Source organism: Pseudorasbora parva, chromosome 7 (assembly GCF_024679245.1).
Source record: "Pseudorasbora parva isolate DD20220531a chromosome 7, ASM2467924v1, whole genome shotgun sequence".
In the NCBI taxonomy this organism is placed as follows: Eukaryota; Metazoa; Chordata; class Actinopteri; order Cypriniformes; family Gobionidae; genus Pseudorasbora; species Pseudorasbora parva.
Genome location: NC_090178.1, coordinates 37,527,471 through 37,542,455, shown reverse-complemented (window position 1 = coordinate 37,542,455; position 14,985 = coordinate 37,527,471). Strand labels below are relative to the sequence as shown.

General features: G+C 44.7%; 1 protein-coding gene across 1 annotated transcript in view; it reads left to right on the top strand.

Annotated features, from left to right (window-relative positions):
• adcy2a (adenylate cyclase 2a) overlaps positions 1–14,985 on the top strand; it is a 175,350-nt gene that overhangs the window by 122,026 nt on the left and 38,339 nt on the right. The window contains exons 6-7 of the mRNA XM_067449225.1: positions 181–292; positions 674–801. Of these exons, the coding sequence (XP_067305326.1) occupies positions 181–292; positions 674–801 (240 nt within the window). The remainder of the gene's footprint in view (positions 1–180; positions 293–673; positions 802–14,985) is intronic.

Below are 14,985 nucleotides of genomic sequence, written 5' to 3'. Positions count from 1 at the left end.
AGTTTAACTCTGAATTGTTGTCATATTTTATTACCATTTTCTAAACTATATAAACCATATAAACTGTGATAATGTGAAAATGTTAAATTTTTCTGAATACATTTTGGTTTGAATGTAAATATAAATATTATATATGTCACTGTCCACTCCTGTGTCACACAAATGTATATTTTCTTACAGTATCTTGTACGCTGATATTGTTGGATTTACCCGCTTGGCCAGCGATTGCTCACCTGGAGAGCTGGTCCATATGCTGAATGAACTATTTGGCAAATTTGATCAGATTGCCAAGGTAAAGAGAATCTAAAAATTAGTCACCCCTGCCCAGTAACTGACACTTCTTTCAAGTCAAGTCACCTTTATTTATATAGAGCTTTTTACAATGGTGATTGTTTCAAAGCAGCTTCACAGTGCTGACAGGAAAGTAATGCAACATAGGCCAGTTATCATATAGTGTCAATGCGGGCAGATCAGTAATATAGTTGAATATTTAGCGTCCCCAATTATTATTAATATTGCTATTATTGATAATGGCTATACCATTTTATCCTGCTTAGAACAATAAATTACTTTATACAACTTAGACAAAATGATGCTAATTGATTACCAAATGCTGCTCTTATCAAAATGTGTTATGACCGTTGAAGTCCTTGATTGTTTCTTTGTGTTTCAGGAAAATGAATGTATGAGAATAAAAATTCTAGGGGACTGTTATTACTGTGTATCTGGCCTCCCAGAGTCCTTGCCAAATCATGCCAAAAACTGTGTGAAGATGGGACTTGACATGTGCGAAGCTATTAAGTAAGTTCAGACCCACATATTTGCTTTCAATGGTCCTCAGCTGGTGTTGTGAATACTAATTTAAGATTTGACCCATTTGACCCATACTCATGGCTGGTAAATCTCACTTCTGCTGTTGTTTATTTTCGACATACAGGCATAGCATTATGACAAATTAAGAGAATAACATTGATTATCTCTTCATCACGGCACCTCTTAGTGGGTGGGATATATTATGCAGCAAGAAAACATTTTGTCCTCAAAGTTGTTAGAAGCAGGAAAAAAGGGCAGGCGTAAGGAGGCATCTCCAAAACTGCAGCTTTTGTGGAGTGTTCAAGTGTAATGCAGTGGTCAGTATCTATCAAAAGTGGTAAAAAGAAGGAACAGTGGTGAAATGGCGAAAGGGTCCGAGTGCGTGTGCATTGCTTACCTAAGGAACACATGGCACTGGGATGTACTGTGGGAATAAGGCAAGGCAAGCCGGCAGAGGCAGTGTGATGCTTTGGGAAATGTTCTGCTGGGAAATCTTGGGTCTGCCATCCATGTGGATGTTAGTTTGACATGTACCACCTACCTAAGCATGTTTCAGACCATGTGCACCCTTTTATGGAAAATATGCCCTGCCACAAAGCAAAAAAGGTTCAGGAATGGTTTGAGGAGCACAACAATGAGTTTGAGGTGTTGACTTGGCCGCCAAATTCCCCAGATCTTAATCCAATCGAGCATCTCTGGGTTGTGCTGAACAAACCATTTCAATCCATGGAGGCCCCACCTCACAAATTACAGGACTTAAAGGCTCTTCTGCTAACATCTTGGCTTACTACAGCGCACCTTCAGGGGTCTAGAGAAGTCCATGCCTCGATGGGTCAAGGCTAGCCTGATGTGGTCATACTCAATTCTAGTAAGAATAGTCTGATACTGCTCGATTGGGAAGTTATTTATGGTGGCGTGTTTCAACCGAACCAGGAAAGATCTTAATTGGATAGACCTACAACCAATCAGAGCAACATTAAGTGATGTATGTTGAGCGACGCATAGAAGTGGGAAGTTCGGATCATTTTACTCAGATCTTTGAATCTCGTTCAGCAGAATATGATTAAAATGTCACATTAAATTCCCCAACAAATGTAATACTTATGCAAACATTGATCACATTTGTAATAAAAAAATAATTATAAGCTAATGCAGCCAAGGCCATACTTTAAGAAATTATTCATGAATTACTTAGTTAGGTCTTCAGGCTATGCAGTCTGTTCACCTTACCTCCGAATCCTAGTGGTTCTTCATTTTGTCTCTTCACATTTAATCACATATGTTCCCTGGAAAGATTAGTACATAGGGTGACTACCCGTCCCGCGTAGCAAGTGCCAAATTCAGCATTTGAAGCTGAATTCATGCGTCCCGCAAATAGAGACTATGTCACGCATAATCAATGCTTGCTCAAAAAAAAGTTGGTCGATCTTTTTCCTCGAAGAAGCCCATGCAGCCAAACTAACTTTACTTGACAATTCAGGTTGTCAACTTTGTTGTCATGACAGCGCACGCACGTGCATGGGAAGGAACTTTTAGATGCACGCTTTCCAACTCCAAAAATGGAGTCTTAGGCACTGCCATCATCAATTAAAAAGAGATGGTGTGTGTGGGTACAAGAAAGACTGGGAAAATTAATATTTGTGGCTGAAAGGTGTTGAGGGGGATACCGAGAGGGCTTTTTGTGACCTTTGCAAAACGTCTTTCTCCATTGGACATGGAGGGGAATTCTATGTCAAACGACACAGACTCAAACTTTACTAACATGCAAGTTCACCATCCTTCCTCCCCCTTCTCGAACCTCTGGAGTTGTGACTTCAGGATTTTTGTTAAACTGTTCCTGTGGTGTTGAGCAACTACAATTTTAAAGTGAATAAATTGTAATGAAAAATAAATAAAATGAAATAGCTTAACTAAATCTTAAGTGGAAGTGCATATGTCAATTCATTAAATGTTCATATTATGGATCTTTATTTAGAAAAAATACACATTGGTTGGCTATTCAAGAGCATACATCAGCAATTATATATGTTTAGGGGAATAGGGCATTATTAATATAATGTAAGGTGCCATGTGCTAGAAATCATGGGCAAACCATTATCAGTGAGTCAGCCCAGGGGGTAGTGTTACCACCACGCCAGGCAGTGTCCCACGTTGTCCCTCAGAAACATACCCATTGTCACCCCTTAGGCGTATTAGCAGGTGGTCACCCTATTAGTACACCTCTCCTGTCTTCGGGTTTGAGTCGTTAGTTTTGTCATCAGTGTCTGATCTGGACTGTGACAGCCCTATAAGCAATGTGTGGAGTCCCGACAATAGAACGGATTCACCTCTCGAGTCTTCGGGGGTCATTCATTCTCACAGCCTAATAGGCTGAGTGTAGAAGATCCTGTGTACAGAACCGATGGAATGTAGCGCATGCACGGTCCACACAAAATGAACAAATCACTCTCTGGAACATCTTGTTGATCCCGAGTCATATTTAAGATTAGTTAAAAAAGAACAAATCGTTCATGAATGACACATCACTAACGCATAGTAAACAGAACTCATCTGTACACATGCTGGAAGTACTAGAAGAAGATGCATTTAAATGGTCTTTGCCAATATTGTAAAAAAGAATTTATGGATACACAAAGTATTTATAACACAATCATCCTTTTTGAGAGAAATAGTAAAGGTGAATCCATATATGAACAAGTTATCCGTTTTGGTTTAGAATACAACCCAAAGGGCTCTTTGGTGACGTGGATTACATTGTGTTATTTGTCAATAATCGTATAAAGCCCGTCCTGACAATTTGATTGGTCCGAAAAGTTTCTGTTCGGGCATAATTACTCCTCAACGGATAAAGTTGAGCCGACCTCAAATGCAAAAGCTCATTTTACGTTCATTTCATGTACATTTTTTTTCTTTTCTTCTTCTTCTTTTGCAAAACCAATTGTGAACCACTGGCCTAAACATACGTCAAACTCTTCATTTCCAACAGGCTTTTCACCTATACTGGTTGTTTGACTGCTGCTACCCCTGTGTGCTTCTGCGCATCTTTTTTCTTCCCCTAAAAGAATATATAGGCAGACACTGTGTCTTTTTAAAGATGGGATTCTGCCTGTACATTTCTGGATGCGGTCGTTCCCTGACACAGGCTGATGATCACAATTGCTGTCATCGTGACTATCATAGTGTTGCGGTCCAGCTGTGTCCGACAACAATTGTAGGAGTAACCCGTGCCACACATCCAAAGCCTGTAAGTTCTCGTCCACCAGCAGACAGCAGGTAGCCTTGCATGGGCAAGGTGCCCAGCTCGCTCAGGCCGCAGCTAAGCCAGGTGGCAAGCGGACACACAAATGACAAGCGAACATTGAGACGAGCGACCCTGAGGATTGGGAGACTGCTTTACGGGAGATGATGAAAGAGGGCCAAGTAAAGAATCCTTGTTTTTCCTTTTGTTTCTGTTCCTCTACATTTTCCATGTAAGAGCTTCCTATTCCTCAAGTGGGCGCACCTGGCGGTGTGCTACGCTATGCCATACCGCCCTCAGCCCCCTCTCATATCACCAGCTGGCAGTTTTGTGTGTGTACTGGCCATGCTGAACATGCCGTCTCACACACCTCCTGCCTCACCTACCCCCTTTCCACCAATTCTGATGTCATACGCGATCAGTCTGTACACTGCACGCTGAAGCATCTCGAATGAGCCTTCCCTCAATGGCTAATGGCTTTATGATCCTACATCGACATCAAAACGCCTCAAATCCAACGCATACCTGCAGCTCTCCATGATTTGTATAGACGGAGATTATAATCGAGCAGCTGTTAGCTTGATTAGCTGCTATTTAAAAAATGCCGGTCACAAGTTTGTGTTCATCTTGCTGATCACGGTAACGCCGCCCACAGCCGCTGATGCAAGCAGTTCTTACTTCTAGTCCAGAAATGTTTTGGTGCTAAGAACCCCTTTTCCTGGCTCGGAGCTGGTTGACTGTGGAAAGACATAAAACCGATTTGAAACTAGGCTCTGGCTCCAAACTAGCACCAGCACTGCCTTGGTGGAAAAGGGGTAACTGAGGAACTAGGGTGCTCCAAGCACGCTTCGGGCCTCATTGTTGCAGAGCTTGGGAGCCTGGCTAGCGCTTACTATCTTGGACCTGAATCTTGAATCAGTCCCTTTACAGGCTGCCATTCATGAGATTGATGTAGAAACACATTTTTGAATGTATCCGTCCCGAAGATTGGTTTGCAGTGATTGACCTGAAGGATGTGTACTCACTAGGGATGCACCGATACCACTTTTTTTTCAGACGTAGTTCAGACAAGTATAAGTACTTTCATTTGGATACATGCCGATACCAAATACTGATATGAGTAAGTACTTAATAATACCAGTACAGTTCTTCTAACAATTTTATTTACATCAGATGTTTTTCCGCTTTCTGACTGTGACAAAGTAAATATGTTATGTTTAAATTACTGTTGTGTTAATGTTAAGTCTTAAAATGAATATATTATTTTGAAAAGTGTATATCTGCAGCAATTTAATTTTACCTCAGGTTTTGCATGCATTTGTTTTCTCTGGCGCTTGCGTGCATGGAGGCTAGAGAGAAATCTCCACTCGGAAGATGAGCAAAGTGAGGGAGTATTTTGAAAGCTTACACTAAACTTTTCAGTTTTCTTCCATGTCATCTTAAACATGAATTGACTTTCAACTTTCCTTTGAGCTTTTGATATATAAAAGTTCATTGTGAAATAAGAATATCCTGTAAGTTTTGGAGCTGAAAATGTCCTTGTTGGTCAAAGAAAAGCTTTTATTGACTCCAGGCCCAGCAAACGAGAGATTTCAGAATATGTTGACCATTGACATCATAGAATGCAGAAACGCCAGAATGATTATGTAGCCCTGCCCACCGACTCGTGGAGCTAAACGGATCACGCCACCATGCAATAAACATGCCGGAGATATCAAGATATTGGGCTGTGCCTGGTGCAGAAGAACACATTTCCTGCATAAGCTTACTTCAGATTCTAATATTAGGAATGAGTGGTTAAACTTTATTTTTTCAGCTCATGTGTGTAAGCCATTGCACGTTTGTTTGATTCATTTCACTACAGAATCATTTGTAAAGAAATCACAGGTCGAAACTGGATTTGCAGACATATCGATATTCAAACACAATGCTGTCCCTTCTATATTAGATATGGTTATACAGGAATGGTGCAACACCAATGTGATTAAAACATGTTTTTTTTATATAATAATAATAATACATTTAATTTGTAATGCACTTTATATGTGATAGTATTGCATTGTTACAGATCGTTTTGATTATGTGTACGTGTTTGAGGCTCTCTCAAAAAAGGCTCGGTTTGATGGGTGTGCCACACTGCAGACTTGGAAGTAAATGCCCACGGCTAGGATTGGATAAGATTTGCATATTTAATGAGCTTCTGCTCCCCTGCCAGTTCATGTGAGGAATTGTTTTGAAAGTGGCAACCAAGATGATTCTCAGCAGGACTCTCAAAACGTCTTTATCAAACAAACAATGATTTATCTCTCATCCACCCACGATTGATTGGAATATACAATTTTTAACTCGATGCCCAATTGGTGGATATTGGTGGAACCACACACGTGTGCATGCACTCTTCAAATATCAGGTCAAGTGAGTGAACAATGCACATCAATGGCCTGCTGACGGGCTTAAGTTTTGGTAGCCTGTCTGGAAAACACATAGCCCAGGGACGTTGGGCTTTGCGAGCCCTGGCCCATACATGTCCGATGCAATGAACCAACAAATAAAGGATTATCCAGCTTTTGACAACAATTAGACACGTACACATAATCAAAACGATCTGTAACAATGCAATACTATCACATATAAAGTGCATTACAAATTAAATGTATTATTTTTTTTTTTAAAGCTAGTTCATGACACATTTAAGCTTGCTGCCTTGCTTAGGCTTGTTATACTACAGGTTATGAGGGACAAAGTATGACATTTTATATTGGATAAAAGGAGTAACATTATGAATGATAATTACTTTGCACTTGAACATTTTCTGTATCAAAATCCTAAATATCTGAGAGAAAAAGAAAAAAAAAGGTTAAATAATGTAAAGTTGTCCGTACATGACAACTATTCTTGCAATATTACAGACCATCATGTGTTACAGATATTTTTCATTCACAAGACGCATGCAAGTAGTTGCCGTGGTAACAAACAACAATACCCTAACTTGCAGACTTATGTGGACTAACGTTTATTTCAGGAAATCTATTTATAATAGGCTGTTAGATTTGACATATTGGCCCTGTGCTGTCCATTGTCTCTGCTGATTTGAATATATATATATATATGTCTATAATGGCTAACGTTGCTTCAGTGAACCCTTAAGTTTAATACAATAATCATAATGTAAGGCAATCATTCGCATGTATGTGATGTATGTATGTAATATTTTTAGCGGCATGTGATCAATATGGGATTTGACTATTCATAAGCTGTGTCTCATTTCGTTAAATTTCGAAGGCTGCGTCCTCCGGAGGACACGTCCTGTGTAGGATGCAGTATACGGAGTGTCCTCAATCAGAATTAAACGAGACGTCCTTCATAGGACACACAGGTAGGGCTGGTCGATTCCGAAATTTTTGGAATCTATTCCAATTCCAATTCCTGTTTCCGGAATCGACGGAGTCGATTCCAAGAATCGATTCCGCACTGTTGTTTTCGATTCCTTTTCGATTCTTCTTTTTTTAACAAAATCGATGGAGGAACCTAGTTCCGGAGTGACCGCAGGATACAAGGATGTAGAAAGTATCCTTCTCTGAAACTTTATTTGTAAAATGATGATACATTTCCATAACTCTGATGAATTTTAAATGATGGATTCTCCTGAAATGGCCCATATAGCCCAGAAGTAAATGCGATTTAGCCTAATAAATAAAAAGGATAGCACATTGTTCATGGATGTGCATTTATTGCATGTTTAAAACTACGTGACATGTCTAAAATGCATGTGCACAGTTAAGTTAAATGACTACGTTCAAATAAGTGCTTTTGCACAGAATGCACGAGGCAAAATAACCACAATATTAACAACAACAATAATATAAGAGTGTGCAGTTTATTTGTCAATCAGATGCGCGAGCAAGTTGCGTTCATTACTATAGCAACTTTAGACTCGGTCATTAAAGCCCCACTTGGCTACTTTTGCTCTCGGGGTCCCCCTACAGTTTGGAAAAAATAATGTCCTCAACTACTGTCGTAAGATCTGTCATCCTACAACAGGGGATGCCATCGCGCGTGCATTTGTTGACATGACAACCCTGATAGCCCTGAACTAGTGATGCGTGGGTCGTCTCATAACCCGCGGACCCCGTATGTCTATTTAATGGTCGCGGGTGCGCGGCGGGTTGTAAAAATATACAGTGGTGCGGTGCGGGCCAAATAACTTCAAAAAAGCGTCCCGCGGGTCGGTGCAGCACTAACAGTTCCCCTGAACACTGCAAGATGAGTTCTTCTGGCGTCGCGTGTGAAATGTCTTCATCCCAGGTAACGTTACAGTAAGTGGCATATGTTTCAGCATGTCATATGAATATAATTTCATGGGTTTTATTTTTTTCAAACGCCAAATAATCATGATGCTCACGTTTACAAGCCAGCGTCATTAAAGTAGTCTATTGGTTACCGTTTTACAGAATCTATATGATACTTCAGTTCAATGTTTGAGTGGTAGGTAATCACCGTAACAAGCATGACAGCATCGGTCGGGCCCGCCTCCTTCAGCTCATGCCGACGAGCAAACGCTGGTCACATGTTGATCCTCGTCCTGCCTTTAATCCCATCACTTTTTCATTTCCTCGTATTGCTATCCTCCAACAAAACCTTTTCTTTCTTATTTGTCTCTGCTGCTTCGGACATGACTATATTATCCGACGAACAAAGTTGGGCTCGCACCTCCGAATGTAAGGAAGTGTTTGTGTTGGTGGAAGTGACGTATATGCCGTAAAGCAGTCGAATTTTGTAGTTCTTTTTTTTTTCTCGGGTTACTACCCGAAACCCGAAGTTTAAAAGTACGATTAAAAACGATTCAGACCCCATCAGGCTATGGCAGACGTGTCATTCAACCTATTGTAAGTCGATTTATCATCACAAGAGTCTTAAAAAATATATTATGAAGGTTGAAAAGTTACCTAAAGCTGTACTCTAGTATAGGCGCATTTTCTTGGTTATCAATGGATTAAAGAAAATAAAAGAAAATAGAAAATTAAAATAAGACCCTCACATCTGCATCTGTAAGCAGCGCTCAAAACCTACTGTTGTGGACAACAGAACCATTTCACAATTTAAAATTATGGAGTTTATGTGTGCAAAATGTTGCAAACTTGTCCACGATGCAGGATCACAGAAGGAAACAATGACAATAAACACTATTAAACTAAGTGAATGAAAGGTATAGTAATAATCAGCGATATGCAATCACATATGGCTTGATTTGAACGTTTCATACCATAAAAATAAGTAGTTAGAATTACGTTCTAGTGACGTCATCACGCAATGACGCAAAAAAAAAACAGCTGAATTGCTTTATTTTTAACTCGTTATTTGAAACTAACTGTTCAAAAGAACCATTCACAAAAATGAAATAGACTTCCAATCATTATTAGTAAGTGAGAGACAGGTGAATAAAGGGGATTCGATTCCCCGCGATGGAATCGATTCCAAACGTTGGAATCGACTCTCGATTCCCAACGCCTTGGAATCGAGGAATCGATTCTTTTTGGAATCGATTCCCAGCCCTACACACAGGCAGGAAGTATCACGTTGCTATGCCAACACGTTCAGCCTCGTTGCGCTCTCACGCCAGTTTATATGAATGAAAATTATTTATAACTTGAAAATGACTATGAAATGTTTCTTGTCTTGACAGCAATGTACTGTTCTTAACGTTTAAAAAGCACTAAAGCGTTGTAATCCTGTTAACCACAATCATCTGTTTGAGGTAATAGAGCTTAAAAATAAAAACAAGCTTGAACTTACATTTTAAACACCACACCTACGCTCGCATGTATATCTGGCAGTGTTGCCGTTTTTTCATATAATATAAAAAAATATTTATGACGGTTGTTAACGGCGATGCAAAGAATTGTGGGTTATCTCCAGCCGCGAAGGCTACACCCCATGCACACTCCGAAATCCTGTGAAAGAAGGATGCATTCGAAGGTCGCGTTTGGAGTGTCCTACTCACTTTTTTTTAAATGAGACGGCCTTATGACGTATGCACCCTTCAAATGCGACCTCCGGAGGATGCAGCCTCCTGAAATGAGACACAGCTATAGATTGCATACGGTCTCCGAAGGGCGGGGTTAGACTAGTCGTTGCGCACATCCCTAGTAGGTATTTCCTACTAAACAGTCTTTCACTTTCAACGCTACTGCACGGTGCCGAGCTGTATCTATGTGACGAGAGGTTAAGCTTGTATACTATCCGCACAAGTGCCAATGTGTGTTCGGAAAAAAATCAAGTTTGCAGTTCAAAAATCGTGGTTGTGCGCGTTGAGAGCACAAGACCCCTTTTCGCTTGCCAGTATGCATGATGAGTTTTGTACTTTCCATGCGGCACCGCATCCGAAGATGTGTCAATTGCCATAAAGTGGTATCAGGTGTGGTTGTATTCGGGTAGTTTTATGAGTAAGAGTAAGAGTACGAGTATATGTACACATTATCGGGCCGACAATGGTATCGGTATCAGTACATCACCAAATATACACCACTGTCACAATGTGTATTGTCACCTGTTTCCACCCTTCGGGCAAGAGGTGGTCGATCTCCGCAACATTCCCCATGGCATGCTTTCCCTGTGTTATAAGTCTGGCTGTGTAAGTCATGGCAAATAACTGTAGTTCCCTTTCGGGGAACTCGAGCTGCGTCGAAACGCTGTGAGAACGCCTCTGCGTTAATGCGTCGTGAAGCGCGTGTAGAACCAATCCATCGGGAGATCGATCGTCGCCGACGTGATGACATCGCCGACGTGATGACGTCATCGACCGGAGACTATAAAAGGTCCGCGAACACAAACAGGAACTAGCTTCTGTGCCTTCAGTAAGCGATCTGTGTGAACCTGTCTGTCTATTTGGTGTTTTTGTCTGTCCATTAGAGAGAATTTTCCACCTTTGTTAAATATATCTGATATATATTTTATAACATAAAGAGAAAAAGGAGATTATGGCGAGTGAACAGCATTTCACAGTGTGTTCATCCCTGCCCTCAAAATATATATATTGCGTGTGGGAAACACACTCATTGTGTATGGCTGTTTGGGAGCGCAGCACGCTCAGGCAGCCCTTGAGGGGGCCGCTTGCGAGCATTTTTTGAGCGGCTTCCGTTAAGAATGCTGCGCTCCCGCCGGGCACTCTTCGAGGAGGGTGCTTTGGCTTGTGTTCCCCGTGGCTCGGTCCCGCTGCTGCCGAGGCAGAGCGGTGGCTTCAGTCGTGGGGTTCACACATGGACTTTACAGAGGGGTTTGAGACGGGCCCAGCCTTATCTCAGCCCTCACCTGTATCGTCCAGTGTCTCGTCTCGGGGTTTGGAAGCCCGCTCTGCGGTCTCTTCCTCCCCGGGCGGGGCACCGGTGCTCCAACTATCCAGCTCTGAGGAGGTGGACGTTGAGAGCATCGCGACTGAAGACTTGCCACTTCAGTCACCCTCTAGTAGTTGAGGTTCTCACGAGAGCTGTGGCCAGGTTAAATATAAAAATAAAAAACGACTGGCTGGCGGAAATATCTGAATCCCATCGAAATCAGAGAAAACGAAATCAGATGAGCGATTCCTGCCCTCTCGTGCAAAGCATCAACGTCCTGCCGTTCTTCCCTGACCTGCACACCGAGGTGTCTAGGTCATGGAGGAAACCGGTATCATATAGAGTGTTCAGCCCAAATACATCTGCATATAGTAGTATATTTGGGCTGAGACACTATGGTTATGGGGCGATGCCGAAGATCGAAGAGACGCTTGCGAGCTATCTCTCGCCTTCAGCTGCATCGTCCCTGGCATTTCCCCTCCGAAGGAAATCGGTGCTTACCTCAGCACACGGTACCCGTCTTCCTTCGGTGCCCACAGGGGGCCGCGCTGCTAACCCCGCCGCAATGTCAGGGCGCAGAGGGTCTCCGCGGGCCACCTGAGGGTGGTCCGCCCCCTCCTTGGAGGGCATGCGAGCAGTCAGGTCAGGTGTTCCCTGCCGGTTCGCCGTTTCAGGGCACTGCACTCGCTGCTCGAATTACACCAGAGGCCAGCCTCGAGAGGCTGGTTCCCTTAGTTTCCCCTCCGTGGGAAGACGGTGCTTACCTCAGCATACGGTACCCGTCTTCCTTCGGTACCCTCAAGGGGCCGCGCTGCCAACCCCGCCGCAATGTCGGGGCGCAGAGGGTCTCCGCGGGCCACCTGAGGGTGGTCCACCCCCTCCTCGGAGGGCAGGGGAAACAAAAGGACGCTGAGGGTAGTCCCCTCCGAAGGGAAACGGTGTTTACCTCTGCCTACGGTACCCGTTGTCCTGCAGCGCCCTCTGGGGGCCGCGCTGCCAACCCCGCCGCAATGCCTGGGCGCAGACGGTCCCCGCGGGCCACTCGAGGGTGGTCCGCTCCCCCTTCGGGGGGCTCCCGAGCAGTCAAGTCAGTCGTTCCCTGCCGGTCCGCCGCTTCAGGGCACTGTGCTTGCTGTTCAAAGTACACCAGAGGCCAGCCTCGAGAGGCTGGTTCCCTTAGTAGATTTTCTTGACTAATGGAAACGTCTATCAAATATATCTCGTTGGGTCCTGCAGATAATCGAAAGGGGGTATGCCATTCAATTTAAAAGGCAGCCACCTCCTTTCAGCGGTGTCCTACCTACAGATGTGGGCCCGGAGCAGGCTCTGGTGAGGGCACAGGAAGTAGAGACACTCCTGCGAAAGGGGGCTATAGAAAGGGTTCCTCCTCCCGGCAGGGAGTCTGGGTTTTATAGCCGTTACTTCATCGTGCCAAAGTAGGATGGGGGCTTACGCCCGATATTAGATCTGCATCTCTTAAATCGCTCAGTGGCCAAGCTCAAGTTCAAGATGCTCACACTCAGACAGATTGTGTCGCAGATCAAATCGGAGGATTGGTTTGTCACCATAGACCTCAAAGATGCGTATTTTGTCTCCATCCTTCCACATCACAGGAAGTTCCGGAGGTTTGCCTTCGGGGGAGAGGCATACCAATATCGTGTACTTCCTTTCGGTCTAGCTCTGTCACCCCGCACATTCACCAAGTGTGTGGATGCAGCTGGCGCCGTTGCGTCTACAGGGCATCCGCATACTGAATTATATCGACGACTGGCTGATTCTAGCGAATACAGAACAGATGGCGATTCAGCATCGAGATGCTGTTCTCGCACACATGTCGAAATTGGGGTTGAGGCTGAACGCCAAGAAGAGTGTGCTTTCTCCGGCTCAGAGAACCACTTTTTTAGGCGTGGACTGGGATTCGGTAATTATGCGGGCGTAATTATCGCCAACACGCATAGCATCGATCCTGGCAGCAGTCAAAGAGCAGAAGCTAGACCGGGCCGTCACTGTGAAGCAGTTCCAGAAACTGTTAGGTCTCATGGCAGCAGCGTCCAACGTAATACCTCTTGGCCTACTGTACATGAGGCCACTGTAGTGGTGGCTCAAAACAAAAGGGTTCTCCCCGAGGAGACATCCGCTCCGCACGATCAAAGTCACACGGCGATGCCTACGTGCTCTGGTCATGTGGAAAAACCCGGGGTTTTTATCTCAGGGTCCCGTGTTGGGGGCTCATGTTCGACGCGTAACGCTAACGACAGATGCCTCTCTCACGGGCTGGGGGGCGACCATGAGTGGTCACTCATCCCAGGGTCTATGGCAGGAACATCAGCGGCACTGGCACATAAATCGGCTAGAGATGCTCGCAGTGTTTCTTGCATTGAAACAGTTTCTGCCCGACCTCAGGGGCCACCATGTGTTAGTCAGGACAGACAACACATCGGTGGTCGCCTATATAAATCATCAGGGGGTCTGAGGTCCCGTCCGTTGGACAAATTGGCACGTCGGATCCTCCTGTGGGCCCAAGGGAAATTGCTGTCAGTCAGAGCAGTATATATCCCGGGGGTCCTGAATCAGGAAGCAGACAGCCTGTTGAGGCAGGGGCCGAGGCCCGGGGAATGGAGACTCCACCCAGAGGTGGTGGAGCTCCTATGGAAGGTATATGGGAAGGCAGAGATAGATCTATTTGCTTCGGAGGAGAATTCTCACTGCCCGCAGTGGTTTTCTCTGTCCCATCCAGCCCCGCTGGGGTTGGATGCCATGGTTCAGGAGTGGCCGAGGCTACCCCTGTACGCCTTCCCCCCGATTGTCTTGCTTCCAGGAGTTCTGGAGAGGGTACGCCGGGACGGGGCCCAGGTACTTCTAGTGGCTCCGTATTGGCCGACCAGAATCTGGTTTTCGGACCTGATATCTCTCTTGGAAGGCTCTCCGATGGAGATTCCGACCAGGAGGGATCTACTCTCTCAGGCGGGCGGGAGATTCCTGCACCCACGCCCAGAGATGTGGAAACTATGGGCTTGGCCTCTGAGGGGGCCAGGCTCATAGAGGAGGGTCTCTCGGCCGAGGTCGTTGAGACCATCCTTCACTCCAGAGCTCCGTCCACGAGGAAGCTGTACGCTTTGAAATGGAAACTTTTCTCAGCATGGTGCAGAGAACGCCAGTGGGACCCAGTTAACTGCCCGGTTGGTACAGTGCTGGAGTTCCTGCAGGCAAGGTTCTCGGCAGGGTTGACCCCCTCCACAATAAAGGTGTACGTGGCGGCCTGGGGTGCCTTCCACGTCCCTTTGGGTGGAGTGTCTTTGGGAAGACACCCTCTTATTACACGTTTCCTCCGTGGTACCTTAAGGTTGAGGCCGGCTATGCACTCGAGGGTCCCAGCATGGGACTTGGCCATTGTCTTGCGGGGCTTGTCTGAGCCTCCGTCTGAACCCTTAGAGGAGGTTTCGGATAAGTTCCTCACCCTCAAAACTATCTTTCTTTTGGCCATATCATCTCGCAAAGAATAGGAGATATTCAGTCCCTGTCGGTTGGGCCCTCATGCCTAGAGTTTGCGCCTGGGATGGTAAAGGCTTTTCTGCATCCCAGACCGGGTTATGTCCCCAAGGT